General features: G+C 29.2%; 3 protein-coding genes across 3 annotated transcripts; 1 reads left to right on the forward strand and 2 right to left on the reverse strand.

Annotated features, from left to right (window-relative positions):
- Positions 1 to 1,796: 1,796 nt before the first annotated feature.
- LOC126836960 (zinc finger protein 809-like) lies at positions 1,797 to 3,447 on the reverse strand. The gene is made up of 4 exons (XM_050570681.1): positions 3,314 to 3,447; positions 2,634 to 2,762; positions 2,335 to 2,457; positions 1,797 to 2,055 (listed from the first exon to the last, which is right to left on the reverse strand). The coding sequence occupies exons 1-4, from the start codon at positions 3,376 to 3,378 to the stop codon at positions 1,797 to 1,799; spliced, it is 576 nt and encodes a 191-aa protein (XP_050426638.1). The 5' UTR covers positions 3,379 to 3,447.
- Positions 3,448 to 4,630: 1,183 nt separating this feature from the next.
- LOC126836799 (BTB/POZ domain-containing protein 9-like) lies at positions 4,631 to 8,969 on the reverse strand. The gene is made up of 11 exons (XM_050570443.1): positions 8,853 to 8,969; positions 7,851 to 7,934; positions 7,208 to 7,337; positions 6,812 to 7,042; positions 6,459 to 6,732; positions 6,250 to 6,385; positions 5,802 to 6,022; positions 5,504 to 5,690; positions 5,094 to 5,280; positions 4,945 to 5,034; positions 4,631 to 4,845 (listed from the first exon to the last, which is right to left on the reverse strand). Exons 1-11 carry the CDS (start codon positions 8,933 to 8,935, stop codon positions 4,804 to 4,806), a joined length of 1,665 nt encoding a protein of 554 aa, XP_050426400.1. The 5' UTR covers positions 8,936 to 8,969; the 3' UTR covers positions 4,631 to 4,803.
- Positions 8,970 to 10,207: 1,238 nt separating this feature from the next.
- On the forward strand, positions 10,208 to 13,896 carry LOC126836961 (BTB/POZ domain-containing protein 9-like). The gene is made up of 6 exons (XM_050570682.1): positions 10,208 to 10,223; positions 11,412 to 11,523; positions 12,780 to 12,912; positions 13,090 to 13,320; positions 13,398 to 13,632; positions 13,871 to 13,896. The coding sequence occupies exons 1-6, from the start codon at positions 10,208 to 10,210 to the stop codon at positions 13,894 to 13,896; spliced, it is 753 nt and encodes a 250-aa protein (XP_050426639.1).
- Positions 13,897 to 14,756: the final 860 nt, after the last annotated feature.

Below are 14,756 nucleotides of genomic sequence, written 5' to 3' on the forward strand. Positions count from 1 at the left end.
TACAATTGTTTGGAGTACGAAAATATGAAAAGAAAAAAAAATTATTTTCTGTTCGATAGAAGCCGATACACTACTATTTCTTTTTATAGCATTATGCATATTGTTGTTTTCAAATTTTAACAGTATTTTTTATCCCTGAAATTGGTAATTAAAAAATATCATTACGGGTTAAAAATTATTTTCATGATAGCTACTACTATAATCTATGATTGACAACATCTCGTATTATCAAGTGACTTTCTTTCTTCCCCATTTCGGACAGCAACCTCGTGTTATTAGTATAGGAGTAGCCTATCCGTTTTATCCAATCTCTATGTTAAAAATAATCTTGAGACCCAATTTACAATTAATATCTCCAATTGTTTAAACGGGATTTAGTAACCATTTACACTACCCTAATCTCAGGACATTTATTTACTAAAGAAAAACAAATTTTTTAGTGTACAGTTCTGATTTACTTTTTATTCTTATTTTAAATATAAAAAAAGTGCGTTATACGAAAATAAATAAAAACAGCAAATTTTATGAGTATTATTTTACTCTACATACTCGATGGTAATCATGACTGAAACTCAACTCTACTAAATCCTAATTTAAGTTCTTTTAAAATTAACCCCAGTCTCTTAGGTATACATTACTGAAATATTATATTTAACATTAAAACCCGTTTAATTTAACACGGTTTGTATAATTTACAGCTATATTACCTTCGCGATCAAGTGCAGTTTTAATTATGTCTAAAACTTCTAAACAGAGTTTTTCTATAATTTTTATTATTTCCGCTTTGCTTATAACACCGATTTTATTTTCGTCAAGCGAATTGAACTCGTAGGATATTCGTCTAACTGCCAGATACACTTGATAATTCACATAAACATTTTATTTTAATTCAATAAAACACAGCATTTTATACATTTTAAACTTGATTCCTGCAAAGGTTCCTAAACACTGATCATATTTTGAACGTTTAACATCAACTTGCAGTGATATAGGTAATTAATATAATAAAAAATATTAATTTATTTAAACTATGTTTAGAACAATATTTTTGTATTACTCTTAAATTTCTCGCTCCACGTGTATCATATTGTGCTTTATGAGAATACTAGATGTTGAAAATGCCTTTAAACACACTAATTACTAAAAAAGCTTATCGCCGATATGAGTCCTATTGTGCCTTTTGAGACTACCAGCTTGTGAAAATGTCTTCATGCATAATTCGCATTGGAAAGGTTTCTCCCCCGAGTGAGTCTTATTGTGCCTTTTGAGAGAAGCAGATGTTGAAAATGTCTTCATGCATAATTCGCATTGGAAAGGTTTCTCCCCCGAGTGAGTCCTTTTATGGGTTTTGAGACTACCAGCTTGTGAAAATGTCTTCATGCATAATTCGCATTGGAAAGGTTTCTCCCCCGAGTGAGTCCTTTTGTGCTTTGAGAGACTATCAGCTTGTGAAAATGTCTTCATGCATAATTCGCATTGGAAAGGTTTCTCCCCCGAGTGAGTTCTTTTGTGCTTTGTGAGAATACTAGATGTTGAAAATTCCTTCAAACACTCTAAACACTGAAAAGGCTTCTCGCCCGTGTGAGTCCTTTTATGTGTTTTGAGACTACCAGCTTGTGAAAATGTCTTCGTGCATAATTCGCATTGGAAAGGTTTCTCCCCCGAGTGAGTCCTTTTGTGCTTTGTAAGACTATCAGCATGTGAAAATGTCTTCATGCATAACTCGCATTGGAAAGGTTTCTCCCCCGAGTGAGTCCTTTTGTGCTTTGTAAGACTATCAGCATGTGAAAATGTCTTCATGCATAACTCGCATTGGAAAGGTTTCTCCCCGAGTGAGTCCTTTTGTGCTTTGTGAGAACACTAGATGTTGAAAATTCCTTCAAACACACTAAACACTGAAAAGGCTGTTCATGTTTTTTAGATTGTGTGAATGTGCTTAAGCATAAGGTTGGTTGAGTTAGCTTCTCTTTATACATTATCAGCTCTTCCTGTGTGGATATGAATGGCTCTTCTTCAGTACAACTTCGGTCGTATCTAACTTTACTGATTGTATCGCTAAAACAACATATTTTATGATTTATTTTGGTAGTGAATTTTATATAACTTTAATAAATGAATTAATAAACCTATAAATAATTGATATGTGTATTTATCTATTTGTATTAAATGGAAAACAAAAGATCTTTGTAACTTGTCACTTTTAATTTTACAATTTTAAAAACTTGAAAAGTACTATATTTTTAACTTTACATTTCTGTGTACATTAAATACTTTTTTTTTGTTATTTAATAGGTGTTAAATAGAAAAAATGTCGGTCCAAACAGTTCAACTTACCTAGTATAAATTGAGTTCACATGTGAACCTTCATTTTCTTCGATTTCTATATCATATTTGAAATAATAATCCTTATTGACTTCTTCGGCTTCTGTTTTAACTACGGCCGGGCAGTTAATATTTCTTACAGTAAAATAATAACATATGTTAACATAATTTATTAAGTGGCTATTGATTTAAATTTTTTCAGATTCTATAATTTGCCAGATTATTAATAATGCATATACGAAAGATTAAAAATAATAAAAAAATAAAGTTATTTATCTAACTATGAAAATGATGATGATAAGTGGACTTACCCACTAGCAAAAACATCCACATCATAGTCCATTATAAATGCCAAATCTTGATTTTCTTCATATTCTACTTCAGATTTAGAATAATTATCATTTTCAGTTTCATCAGGTTCCCTTTTAATTACAGTCACGCTGCAATTAAAAATCATCATACGCTTATTATCGAGCTTATATTTTGTCTCTAACATATTTCTACATTTATATTCATAAGATGTTCTGTTTATTTATTCCAGATTAAATGCAATCAGAATAAAATATATTTTTTCGTCGCTTGATTCACTAACACGCTATACAAATCTAGTAAAACAAACAATATGACAGAATTCTCAACTTTTAAAGGAAACATATGTATAATACGGAAGATTTCCATGTTACATTGATTTCAAAATGAGTTTACCAAATTGGACTTATCGTGTTTGGAAACCTAAAGTACTCGACTATCAACCATAGGATTACCGTTTAGGTAATTTAAATAGCATAATATTTTGTTGTCCTTGTTACAGATAATCCTACAACATAAGAAGTGCCAAAAGGAAAATCGAAAGGCAACCATTATTGGGTCTATAAGAGACAAAGGATCAGTCTGGCCGACCCTATTAGTACCGGCATAGGTTAAATATACTAAATTTAATCAATAGTACGGGATACAATTAAAGAAAAACATTTAATAAACTTTAAATTACCTGTAAATTGGGTTGCCCGTGACGGTTTCGACGGTAGAGCAAGAGAATTTTTCGTCTTCAGCCATTTTGATAAATGTAGAAAAAGAATACGAATACTTTAAATATCGATTTACAATAACTATCAATTAGAATAATGTTTTAACATGAACGATCACGATACCAAAATAAACATTTTGATACAGTTACATACTACAGTCAATAGTTGTCTTGGATACATTTCTAGTTTTTATTAGCCAAACGGTTCACTACAAAGCCGGTAATTATTGTATTTTACATAAAATATTTAACTCATTTTGATCAAATCAAACCTAATAGTGTTCCAGTAAAGTCTAATGATGGTATTTGCAACAATTTTGAGTACGAAACACCAAAGATAACTCAAAATTAAAGATATTCATAATGTATGACCGTCAAATAACAATTTCTAATAGTATCACGCATATTATAACAAATAAAAGTAATGTCAGTTATATCAGAGATATCATAGATTTCTTTTTAAATATCAATGGTTAAGAAATAAAGGGTTATAGACAGTAACATATTTTATGTTAAATAACTCCTACCCGTCCTCACTACACCCCGTACACACTGCACTGGCTTTTTAATTAATTATTTATGAAAGTCTATTAAATTTTATTATACAAACTATCTTCCATTTAAATAACCCCCCCTTATTTTTAAAATCCGCTATATATTCACTGATGCTTTCGTCTGATGACTGCAAGTAAGTAAAAAAATGTATGTCGTTCCACAATCCACGATAAAATTGTTTTTTGAAATATAAAGTGAGCAGTAAATTTATTACCTCCTTCAACTTGGCTTTAGTAATATCCTTATCAAATTAATTGAATATTTTTAATGATTGTTTACCAACAAAACGAAGGAAGAAGTATACATTTCTACTAGAGTTCTCTAGTACCTTTACCAGGTTTGGTAAGAAACAGATTATTGAATTTTGATTTGTTTATGTAAAACAATTTGGTTTTTATATAAAATAATTAATAAATTTAGTTACAAGAATTTTTTGTTTTTAATGAAAATCAGCTTTCTACATTACATAGTAAATAAGCCAAAGAACTCAAATCTCTTTACAAAATTTAAATTTGACCATCCTGAGGAGATAAAATTTTGTCTGGCTTTTTTGACTATAGTAAACCATAAATGTCTTTATTAACCGGTAAACTAATTAACATGGTCGAACATTATTAAAATCCTCTTTTTTTTCTTCATCATTGACTATAAAAAACTCCTTTTAAAAAGACCTTGATTTTATAGTTCTTTATATATTTCTTCGTAACTTTTGTTACCTACCTTTTAATAAGTAAGCTTGACAAAGACAAAACAACAATAAACACAATTAACAGATTTCAAAAACTCTACAGTTGAAGTGAATACAAGTAGTATAACAGTAAAATATACAATAAAATTTATATCTGCTAATTTTGGTAATCGCAAAAGGAACCAAAACTATGCTTATGTTTCGAATATGGTTAAACAACTGGAGTTTGAGCCGCTGAATGTGTTTCGTTCCCCTGAAAACAAACATTTTCATTTGATTTTCGACATCATGCTGGTGAAAAAAAATATTATAGTAAACTAACAATAGTATGGACCGAATTTGATGTACCTACCCTGTAATTTGTCACCACGCGATCGTCTTCAACGACGTTGGAATGCAATGGTACTTGAGCAGGAGCCTCCAAAAATACACAACGAAAATCCTACAGCATAATAGAGTCATTAAAAGTGAAAAAGACACTCTTAGCTTAATTTTACTCACATCGCCTGCTGAATTGTAAGCGCCGGTGATACGAATGAACACTATCGGCCTGGGTTTAAATTTCAACACCTGCCAAGAATGAGTGAGCTCTTTAGTTTTGTCTACAATCTTTTTCCAATCTCGATTATTGACAGAACCTTCGATAGTGTACTTGTAGAATTGGTCATCGCCGCCCCAAAGCAGCAACCTGTAAATTCAAACAAATGTTTCTGATATGATAGTGAGTTACATTAATTTAGTCAATAACGAATGATTTTAGTGAACATTAAATAAGTTGTTTTCTGCAGCTTAACGCGTACACAATAGTAGTCAAATATTAATGGTATCTTAAGAAACTTAACTTAAGACGCTGCAATATTTGACGATATAAAACGAAATAGCCATAAAGGACAAGTCCTTTAAAATATTACCTCATTGAACTAAGCATATAAGGTTGTGCGAGTTGAACCAGTATGCAGCCCGATCCCAGCCAATGCCATACGTATCTGTCATACCTAGCGTAGTCTTCATAGCAGCCAACTAATAGTGAATTAAAAAAATTTTGACCTTTGATTACAGTAGCATTCATAGACCATAAAGCGACATTGGACTTTGGCGCTAATCGATAAAAAACCGGTCAATTAGATAAATATTAATTATTACAATGATAATAATAATAAGTTTTTATTATTAAGAGTTAATTTTGTTTTTTTTTTGTTTTTTTCTTACCCACTAATCCATTTTCTATTACCACCCCGTACATTTCTGCTGCTTTGTAAGAGATTTCAAGAATTCTCCAATTAGTTTTGATGCCGACAATTCGAATATACATCACTGGGCGTGGATGAATCCACAAACGTTGAATTGAACGACAAATATAATCTGAATAATCTAAAACACGCACCCATTCGTGACCATCCATTGAAACTTCAATGGAATAACCGTAATCCCTAAATTATCAAACAATTCGAATAACTCGTAAAGTAGTAATTTATAAAAAAAAAAATTAGTAAAAGAAATTAAATGTTAGGATGAGAATTGTGCGAAAAAATGTCCAATAAAGGATGCAAGTTTAAGTAAAAATTGTTTTTTACTAACAATTATTTCGTTGTATAAATTATTCCTGATAGAACTGTTCTATTGAATAATACCTATACTTTATGATTGAACAAATTACCCTAAATCCTTATCATATAGCATCATGCTAATATAGCTTATGATTGATGGATGACCCAATATTATCGTGGAACTGCCGTCAATGTCGTTGGGAATCAGAACAGTTCGATAATGATAAAAAAGATTCACATTGCGCTCTAAAAAAAAAAAAGAAATAATCGAAACCAAAATTATTTGTGAAATACAAATTGATGTGCACAGCAGACATACTTAGCTGTCCTCGATATTGAAGCTTATCTGGTGACCAGGCTTTTCTAAATATTATGTCATCTAAACTTTTATTCGATTTAACCAGCGGTGATTGCCTAATCTCAGCCAGTTCTTTAGTACTCATTAACGGATATCTGATGGCAGATAAAGCTTTCATTTCAGTATCATGATCCAGGTCGTTTTGGTGTTTTTTGATCCAGCGACAAACCGCACGAAATATGTCTAACTCATTAGCATAAAATGAGTCACGAATGAGAATATCTTGAAGAGCTTCCTAAAAATATAAATTGTTTTTTTAATTTTCTCCTAACACAAGCACAATAAAAATTGATCACATAAAACAAAGTCATTACTGATGTCAAAGATAGAAAGTCTTCAGATTGCAATACTTCCAAAGCGTGGTTTTCGATAAAGTCAAGTGATTCGTCTTTGAGCTTATTGTATTGATAAAGACATGCACCAACAAACAACGAACATGCATTGTGTACATTAATGTTCCTGTGTAAATATTCGGACAGTATTTGTTGTAAGTTTGGAAAACCATAAAAATCCGAAATACTAAATAATTCCAAAATAGTGTTATTCTAAAAAATAAAAAAATTACATATTTGATTAATAGTTTTTTTTTATAAAATTGTCTTTCCAATTAAACAATAACAAACACAACCGATCGACCCAACGATCGCTCAGGCTTTAAAAAAGTGTTTATGCAGTTTGAATAACGTTAAGGTACAGCGATTATACGTCACCTTTAGAACACTTAAATTCATCCGACCGGTATAAATGTATTTAAGAAGTATTTTAAATGAGGCCATTGATACATCACTAACGTCCACCTCAGCCTTATCAGATTCATAAAAATCTCCATACAATAAGACTCTAAAAATTGTATACGGTATTAGTGAAAAACAACCAAATTATCTGTAAAACCTAGTGTATTGAAGTCTAACTTCACAGACTACACAAACGATATGTTTTCGGTCCAAAACTTACTATTAACACTGGGTTGGCTCGGTAAGTTAAATAATACTTAAAAAAATACACGTTTCCAATAGATATGTTAACAGATATAAGTTAAAATACCTACTATAACTCAATTTTTATAAAAACAAATAAACATGGAAAAAAAATGTCAATAGAGGCTCTAAAAATATTATACGTTTCTATTTATAGGTTTTATTTTAGTGAATATCTTGTTATTGCAATATTCTTTAAGATATTAAATTAAATAAATTTAAGACTACAATTTTTGCCGGTATAAGTTATGTGTTTTGGTTTGTGACCGAACTGTGGAAAAAAATAATTATTACTTATTATAGCTATCGATAAGTACTTATTTATTAACATAAATGTTTATTATCAATCTAAACAGGAAGTAACAATAATTAATACCTAAAATAACTACTGCGTGAGGCTAAAATAACACGGTGGGCGTGCAATCGTTCTTCACCGACCACCAAAACAATATCTGAAAAACTGAAATAAACATTGAAATGTATTATTTTACAGATACGAATTATCAATAATTATTGTGATTCATTTTTGTATGTAGTAATAAAACGACATGCTCATCAAGATGAATTGCCAACGACTTTTCTTCAAAATTTATTATAATAGGGTCAATCCATGCTAAATCACCTGATTGAACAGCACTTACCTTTATGTATACAGAACATCTGGTAAAAGTTTTGTACAAATTTCAGAACTTATAGTTCAAGCCCTAAAAAGTTATAGACTCTTAATTATTGCACTTTTTAGTAAAATACCAAACTTTGAAGTTACTTATAAATCATAAAAAAAAAGTATATACGAATCAAAAGAGTGTAGTTAGATGTGTCAGTATAAGAAAATTGATTCGGCATAAAAATTTAATGAAATGTATAAAATTTGGAATTTGTTTTTCAATTTTTAGCTACTTAAAAATTTGATTTTTTTTTTTAATGATACCGTGAAAAAGAACACTTAGATAACACTTGTTCCGGGGAAATTCCATTTCGATATCACAATTAGTCGTTAAGTAACATGGTCGGGAACTTAAGGCGTTATTACAATAAGTTTACTGAATATAGCCTTCAGACATCAGGTGATTTGGCATGGAATGACCCAAGTATATCAGTTAGGTATATATTTTTATTATTATATCTATTTCATAGTTGTCAGGTGTAATTAATTATTAAATATTTGCCTGCCAATAGTATTATGCCTGTGGCACTAGCTCATACTTTTCAGAGCTTCTGAAAAATACAACTTAAGTTTTTAATTCATATTTTGATTATAAAATTGTTTTTATTTTTATAAATACTATAAATAACATAATCATTATGATAATAATTAAAACTGGAACAAACATGGATTTTTATTTGTAAAAATAAGTACAAATTTACTATCACATACCTGTCGTTTAGATACAGATTACTTATGTCACTGAGCAAGAAGCAAGTGTGATTGATTTCGTCGATACTGTTCTGTTTGGCCATAAACGAAGACGAAGTACAATCGACAGGGTCAGAACATGCTAGTTAAAATTAAAAAAAAAACAGCTTATTTATAATTAAAGTGATATGATTTATTTTTTCAGTTAACATTAACAACCTATTTAAAATTGTTTAAACCTATAGTATAAGAAATATTTTAAATACAACCAATGTTAACATTTTTTTTTAAAATTATGTATTATTTCAATTGGTTACTATTCAATTAATAACAATGTAGTACAGAAGGCAATCCAAAAGACATAAGAAATTATTTTTTTCCGAAAATAATAACACATTGTTGAAGTTTGTTAGTGTCTTAAATGGATTACTCTAAAAACAAGTGTAGTAAATTGTAGGTATAGTGTATAAAAACTATAAAACATTTGCGTTAGTTTATTTAAATAAAGAAGACCTTATTAAATAATTGCAAAAAAAAAAAATGTGATAATTAAAAATACCATTATACATATTTTTTGCTAAACACAAAAATTACATTAAAATTATGAAAAAAATAAATTTCGGTTTAGAGCCACTTCAGTTGACTATTCACTATGTATTTAGGGAAGAAGTTATTGAATGGTAGAGTTTCTATTATATTCTAATTTTCACTTATTTGTGATGCTAAGGTTGACAATATCAATGTAATCAATAACAATATTGCCAAATGAAAATTTCAAAATGATTAGTCTTATTGTTATTACCAGTGAGCAAATAGCAAAATACCTTAGAGAGCGTTAAGTTTCATAATTATGCAGAGAAGTTAATAAAAAAATTATTTATGTATTAATAACGAATATTATTTACCTGGAGTTGACCATAAAATAACAAAGGCTAAAAAATATATTATCATCGTGTTAAATTATGTGTAATATATTACTAAATGTTGGACACTTAAAACATAGTAAAGAAAATCAGGTCATAAGAGGCTGAAAACTAATATAAACATGTAGTTTTATTATGGTAGCGTACAATGTTTTTCCATACATGATAAAGTTTATAAATGAAAAATTGTGTACACAATTGGTGTACGTTTTTTTTAATAAAAATGTTAACTAGTCGATATCCAGTTTCAGATAACTATTTATGAATTTACTGAAGTATAGGGCAGGAAGAATAGTGGAGTATAGTATTATTTTTATACGCACGCACTTCCCAACTAAACTTCCCCTCCCATTCTAATTTTTAACCTTTTATAACCTTATAAATAAATATTCAAATTATAAATAATTCCTGTAGACCTGTGACTTCTTCGTCGCACTATACTCTGATCCCATAATGCCTCGACACCAATGTACTGGCTTGCTCGGATAATATTACTTTAAAATAAACGCTTTGATGATAATCTGTAACACAACACCTCACTTTAATACTTTCATACTGTTCTTGGTTTGGACTTTACCGGTATGAAAATACTAACTACTGATTCGCATGAAAGCGTTTGTTTGAAAGTGATTTTATTACATCCAGTTGTAATAATTCCTTGAAACCTGTAACCTCCCTATCCCCACTATAACCTGGCCCCGCTGTACTGGCATTTATTTCCAAATTTTAAGGGTCGAGAAGTGGATTTTTTCAACTTTTACCCCCCCCCCCTCCATGAGTACCAACTAGATTCATAGAGTTACTATTCGATGGAATTGGTCCAGTATTAAAAAGAATACGGTGCATACAGACACAAAACTAGCTCACATATTGTAAAACCAATAGCATCGAAGCTGTGTTTAATGATAAACAACATACAATAATAACATGTTTATGCAAAACATCGTACAGCCTAAGTAAACCCAGTGAAACGTGCATAGCACAATCCTATTATGTGTAGAAAAAGATTGTACGCTGTTGTAATAAAACTTCATAACTATTAAAATTGGTGTTCAATCTCTATTGACAAGGTTTTCTTTATACGGTTTTTTTCAAGCGTTCAACATTTAATATTGTATTATACACTATGCTGATTTATTTTTTAGCATTTATAATTCTATGCTCAACTCAAGGTAAGTTATAAATTTTATTATTACACTAGTTTAGAATAGATACATAAGTTTAAAAATTGTGATTTACCGATAAAACTCAGCGGGCTATTTTCGTTAATCTTCAATAATATAATACTAATCTATAGTATTCGATTTATAACAAAAAAATATTTGTTAAATCAAATCATATAAAGAATTTAAAATTTCTCAACATATACAGATGGACTTTTTTTTGTATTATTATGTACGTCACAATGAGCTATCAATTTACTAGATAAACAATTGAATATTTTTTAATATCTATTTAAAATAATTGTTAACTAAAATATTAAATCAACAATCCCTAACAATTCAAGTATATACATAAAAAAAATCATAGTTATATTATTTAAAATATAAAAAATAAACAAAAAGTTGAAAAATAAGATTTCTGGCGGGCGGATGCAACCTGAAATAATAAATCATACAAATTAATCTAAAAAGTCCGCTGTTTTGATCTGTTTCAGGTAATTCTGGTTATGGGACGCCACCTACGCCTTCCTCAAATCACAGTAACGAGAATATCGACCACACTAAATTCTTGTTTGAAGACATAAGAAACCTCTATCTAAGCGACAGGTATGTGGTATTGAATTTGTACCTATTTATATTATTAATTTCACAATTTATCAAGCTAGTTTTGTACACAGTTTTTTAATACCATAGCCCGAAATGTTTTCTACTCTGTTAGCAATATAAAGTGTTATACATAAAATAATATTGTAAAAGTAAGCCATAATTATTGTGTGTCCCGTTTTTTTTTTAATTTTGGTGTAATAAAACTAATTTGATTTAAAGTAGGTTGTACACGGAATGCCAAAATATGATATGACTATCATTTTATTGTGAACTTAAAAAGCTATAAAGAAGCTATTATTTAGAATTTTATTGACTGATTTGTCAATATAGATAGTTTTACCTTCTCCCCCTTTCTATTTTTTATAATCTTCCTACCCAAAATTATTCAATGCTCTTATTTTCCATTTTAAACTACAGACTTAGATCAGGTTAAAACATACACATTAATTGTAATAATAATTTGTTACATTATACATAATTTATGGTTTAATTTTATATTAGTATGTGTATTGTTAAATAATTTGATTGCATATTTCAGATGTTCAGATGTTGTTTTAGTTGTAGGTAATGAACGATTGCCCGCCCATCGTATTATACTAGCCTCACGAAGCGAATATTTTAGGTAGGTATTTAACTTTTATTATGACATAACTACTAGTTTTATTTGTAGCTGAAGTTATTAAACATCAAATCTGAAAGTTAAGCATAAATTAAATATTTGTTTACCTGTATATGGGGCATTTCACGTAAAACCTGTTTATCGGCCCTCCTCGGGCCCCTCGGGGAATTTTCATGACAATGAGCTGGACTTCCTGGTTCGTTGTGACTTAATATTAGATCCCTGTTTTTTTAAATACTTTTACTTATTTTAAACGTTGCTGCCGTCTTAAAAATTTCGGAACAAAACATATGTCGAAGGACTTTTATGAAAATTAAAAAAAAAATACTCAAAATAAATGTTTTTATCGTCCAAACATAGTATAATTATCAATCAGTACAATTATATCTGAAAAGGGTTCTATTTTTATCGTTTTACTTCATAGTAAAAGGCTTGTATATATATTAGTAATACTTCTTAATAATATTGTCATTTCAAATTTATCTTTTTTACCGACTCTTAACGAGAATTTTTAGTAAGTTTTAGATATATGATCCCTTTTTTGAAGTCCGTTTGATTAGACTAACAGACTGTGTTTTATAGAATATTTAACACATAACATTATGTTATTTGTAATAATATTGTGTATTATTTTTAGGAGGTCATTTTTTGGAGATTATGAAGAAGCCCATAAATCTGAGGTCAATCTTAGTGATGCAGTAGTCATAACCTCATTTAAAATACTTCTTAAATATATTTATACTGGTCAAATAAATTTAGGTGATCTAGAGGTAATGAATAATCGACGTAGCTTTAACGTATATAAACGGCATAAATATCATTTTTATTAAGGTTGTGTGATCGTTTGAATGATAGTATGTGTTAGATCTGTTAAGTTACAAATTTGTTAAATTAAAAACATTTTAATGAAGAAAGATTAATCACATTTTTTGTTGTTTATCATTTAGGGTGAAGAAGTTTTTGAATTACTTAGGATTTCGGATTATTTTGGTATTTCAAACTTAAAACTTCCACTGCACGAGTATTTAAAAAGTACTATTAACGTAGAAAATTCATGGTCGTTTTTGGCTATGACCCGAATTTATAAATACAATGAGCTTGAAGTCGAGTCCCTTGACTTTATCGAAAACAACGCTTTGGGTGTATTGCAATCTGAAAATTTTCTGTCTTTGTCACCCGTAATGACCTTGTTTTAAAAATTAACAGTATAGTTAAAGTGTAAGGTGAATAGTTTAAAAAGAATTATTATTTTTAGGAAGCTCTTCGAGATATTCTCATTCGTGACTCATTTTTTGCTAATGAATTAGATATATTCCGTGCGGTTTGTCGTTGGATTAAAAAACACCAAAACGATTTAGATCATGATACTGAAATGAAAGTTTTATCTGCCGTCAGATATCCTTTAATGAGTATTAACGAAGCTGAGGCTGATGTTAGGCTATCCAATGGCGATTACCTAATCAATGACCACTTCTTGGACAGCGAAATAAGTAACCTCTATCTAAGCGACAGGTATGTGGTATTGAATTTGTACCTATTAACTTTAGAATTTTCATAATTTAGCAAGCTTACTTTGTATGCAGTTTTTTAATATCATATCCTAAAATGCATTCTACTCTGTTTACAATGTAAAGTGTTATAATTGAAATAAAATGATAAAAGTAAGCCATAATTGTGTTTCTCGTTTTGCCAATTTTGGTGTAATAATTCTAATTTTATTTAAAGAAGGCAGTATACAAAGTGCCGAATTATGATATGCCTGGATGCTTTCATTATGAGCTAATAATGCAAATAAAAAAGCTACTATCTAAAAATGTATTGACTGATTTGTCAATATAGGTTTAGCAACTTCCCCTTTTCTATTTTGTACCTTCTTTCTATCCAAAATTATTTATTGCTATTATATTCCATTTTTAACTAGGGACTCAGATAATACTAAAACATAAATATTAATTATAAGAATAATTTGTTATTTAATTATATATGTCAGAAATTATACATAATTTATTGTAACATTTTATAATGGTATCTGTATTTGTAATGCATATTTCAGTTGTTCAGATGTTGTTTTGGTTGTAGATGAAGAACGATTGCCCGCCCACCGTATTGTATTAGCCTCACGCATCAAATATTTTTGGTATTTAATTCTCATCTTTAAGTATATTTCCTCAGGCCTTTAGCCTTGGACAGTCAAAAAATATTTGTTTCATTATAGTTTTGTTTTGTAGTTGTAGTGTTTAAGCATCAGGTATAAATTTAATTATGTTTACCTGTATGTGGGTCATTCCGCATCATACTATTTCAAATACAAATAGAATATACCGATAGACGTTTTTAAAATTAAAAAAAAACTTGTTTTATATACTTGGGCCAAAAAATGTTTTCATCATCCCAAAAATAGTATATTTATCAAGTAGAGTTCAACTGTCTCTTTATTCAAAAAGGGTTCTATTTTCATAGTTTTACAAAATGCTTTTATAAATATTATTATCACTACTTAATAATAATATCATTTTAAATTCATATATTTTAATAATTTTAAATGAGATTTTGTAGTGAATTTTAGATTGATGATCTCATTTTTGCGGTCCGTTTAATTAGACTTCAATAGGCT

This window comes from Adelges cooleyi, unplaced genomic scaffold (genome assembly GCF_023614345.1).
Source record: "Adelges cooleyi isolate 19-005CV unplaced genomic scaffold, UGA_ACOO_1.1 ACOO_flye_CR_arks_rails_tigmint_CR_PRNA_247, whole genome shotgun sequence".
NCBI classification, from domain to species: domain Eukaryota; kingdom Metazoa; phylum Arthropoda; class Insecta; order Hemiptera; family Adelgidae; genus Adelges; species Adelges cooleyi.

Coding starts and splice junctions, on each gene's coding strand:
- LOC126836960 (XM_050570681.1), bottom strand. CDS start 3,378: ATGGCTGAAGACGAAAAATTCTCTTGCTCTACCGTCGAAACCGTCACG. Junction 2,763..3,313: donor ACGGGCAACCCAATTTACAG/GTAATTTAAAGT, acceptor TTTTAATTGCAG/CGTGACTGTAATTAAAAGGG. Junction 2,056..2,334: donor GTGAACTCAATTTATACTAG/GTAAGTTGAACT, acceptor ATGTTGTTTTAG/CGATACAATCAGTAAAGTTA.
- LOC126836799 (XM_050570443.1), bottom strand. CDS start 8,935: ATGGCCAAACAGAACAGTATCGACGAAATCAATCACACTTGCTTCTTG. Junction 7,338..7,850: donor TCACGCAGTAGTTATTTTAG/GTATTAATTATT, acceptor TACAATTTTTAG/AGTCTTATTGTATGGAGATT. Junction 5,035..5,093: donor CTTACAATTCAGCAGGCGAT/GTGAGTAAAATT, acceptor ATTATGCTGTAG/GATTTTCGTTGTGTATTTTT.
- LOC126836961 (XM_050570682.1), top strand. Junction 11,524..12,779: donor AACCTCTATCTAAGCGACAG/GTATGTGGTATT, acceptor TATTATTTTTAG/GAGGTCATTTTTTGGAGATT. Junction 13,633..13,870: donor CTTCTTGGACAGCGAAATAA/GTAACCTCTATC, acceptor TATTTAAAGAAG/GCAGTATACAAAGTGCCGAA.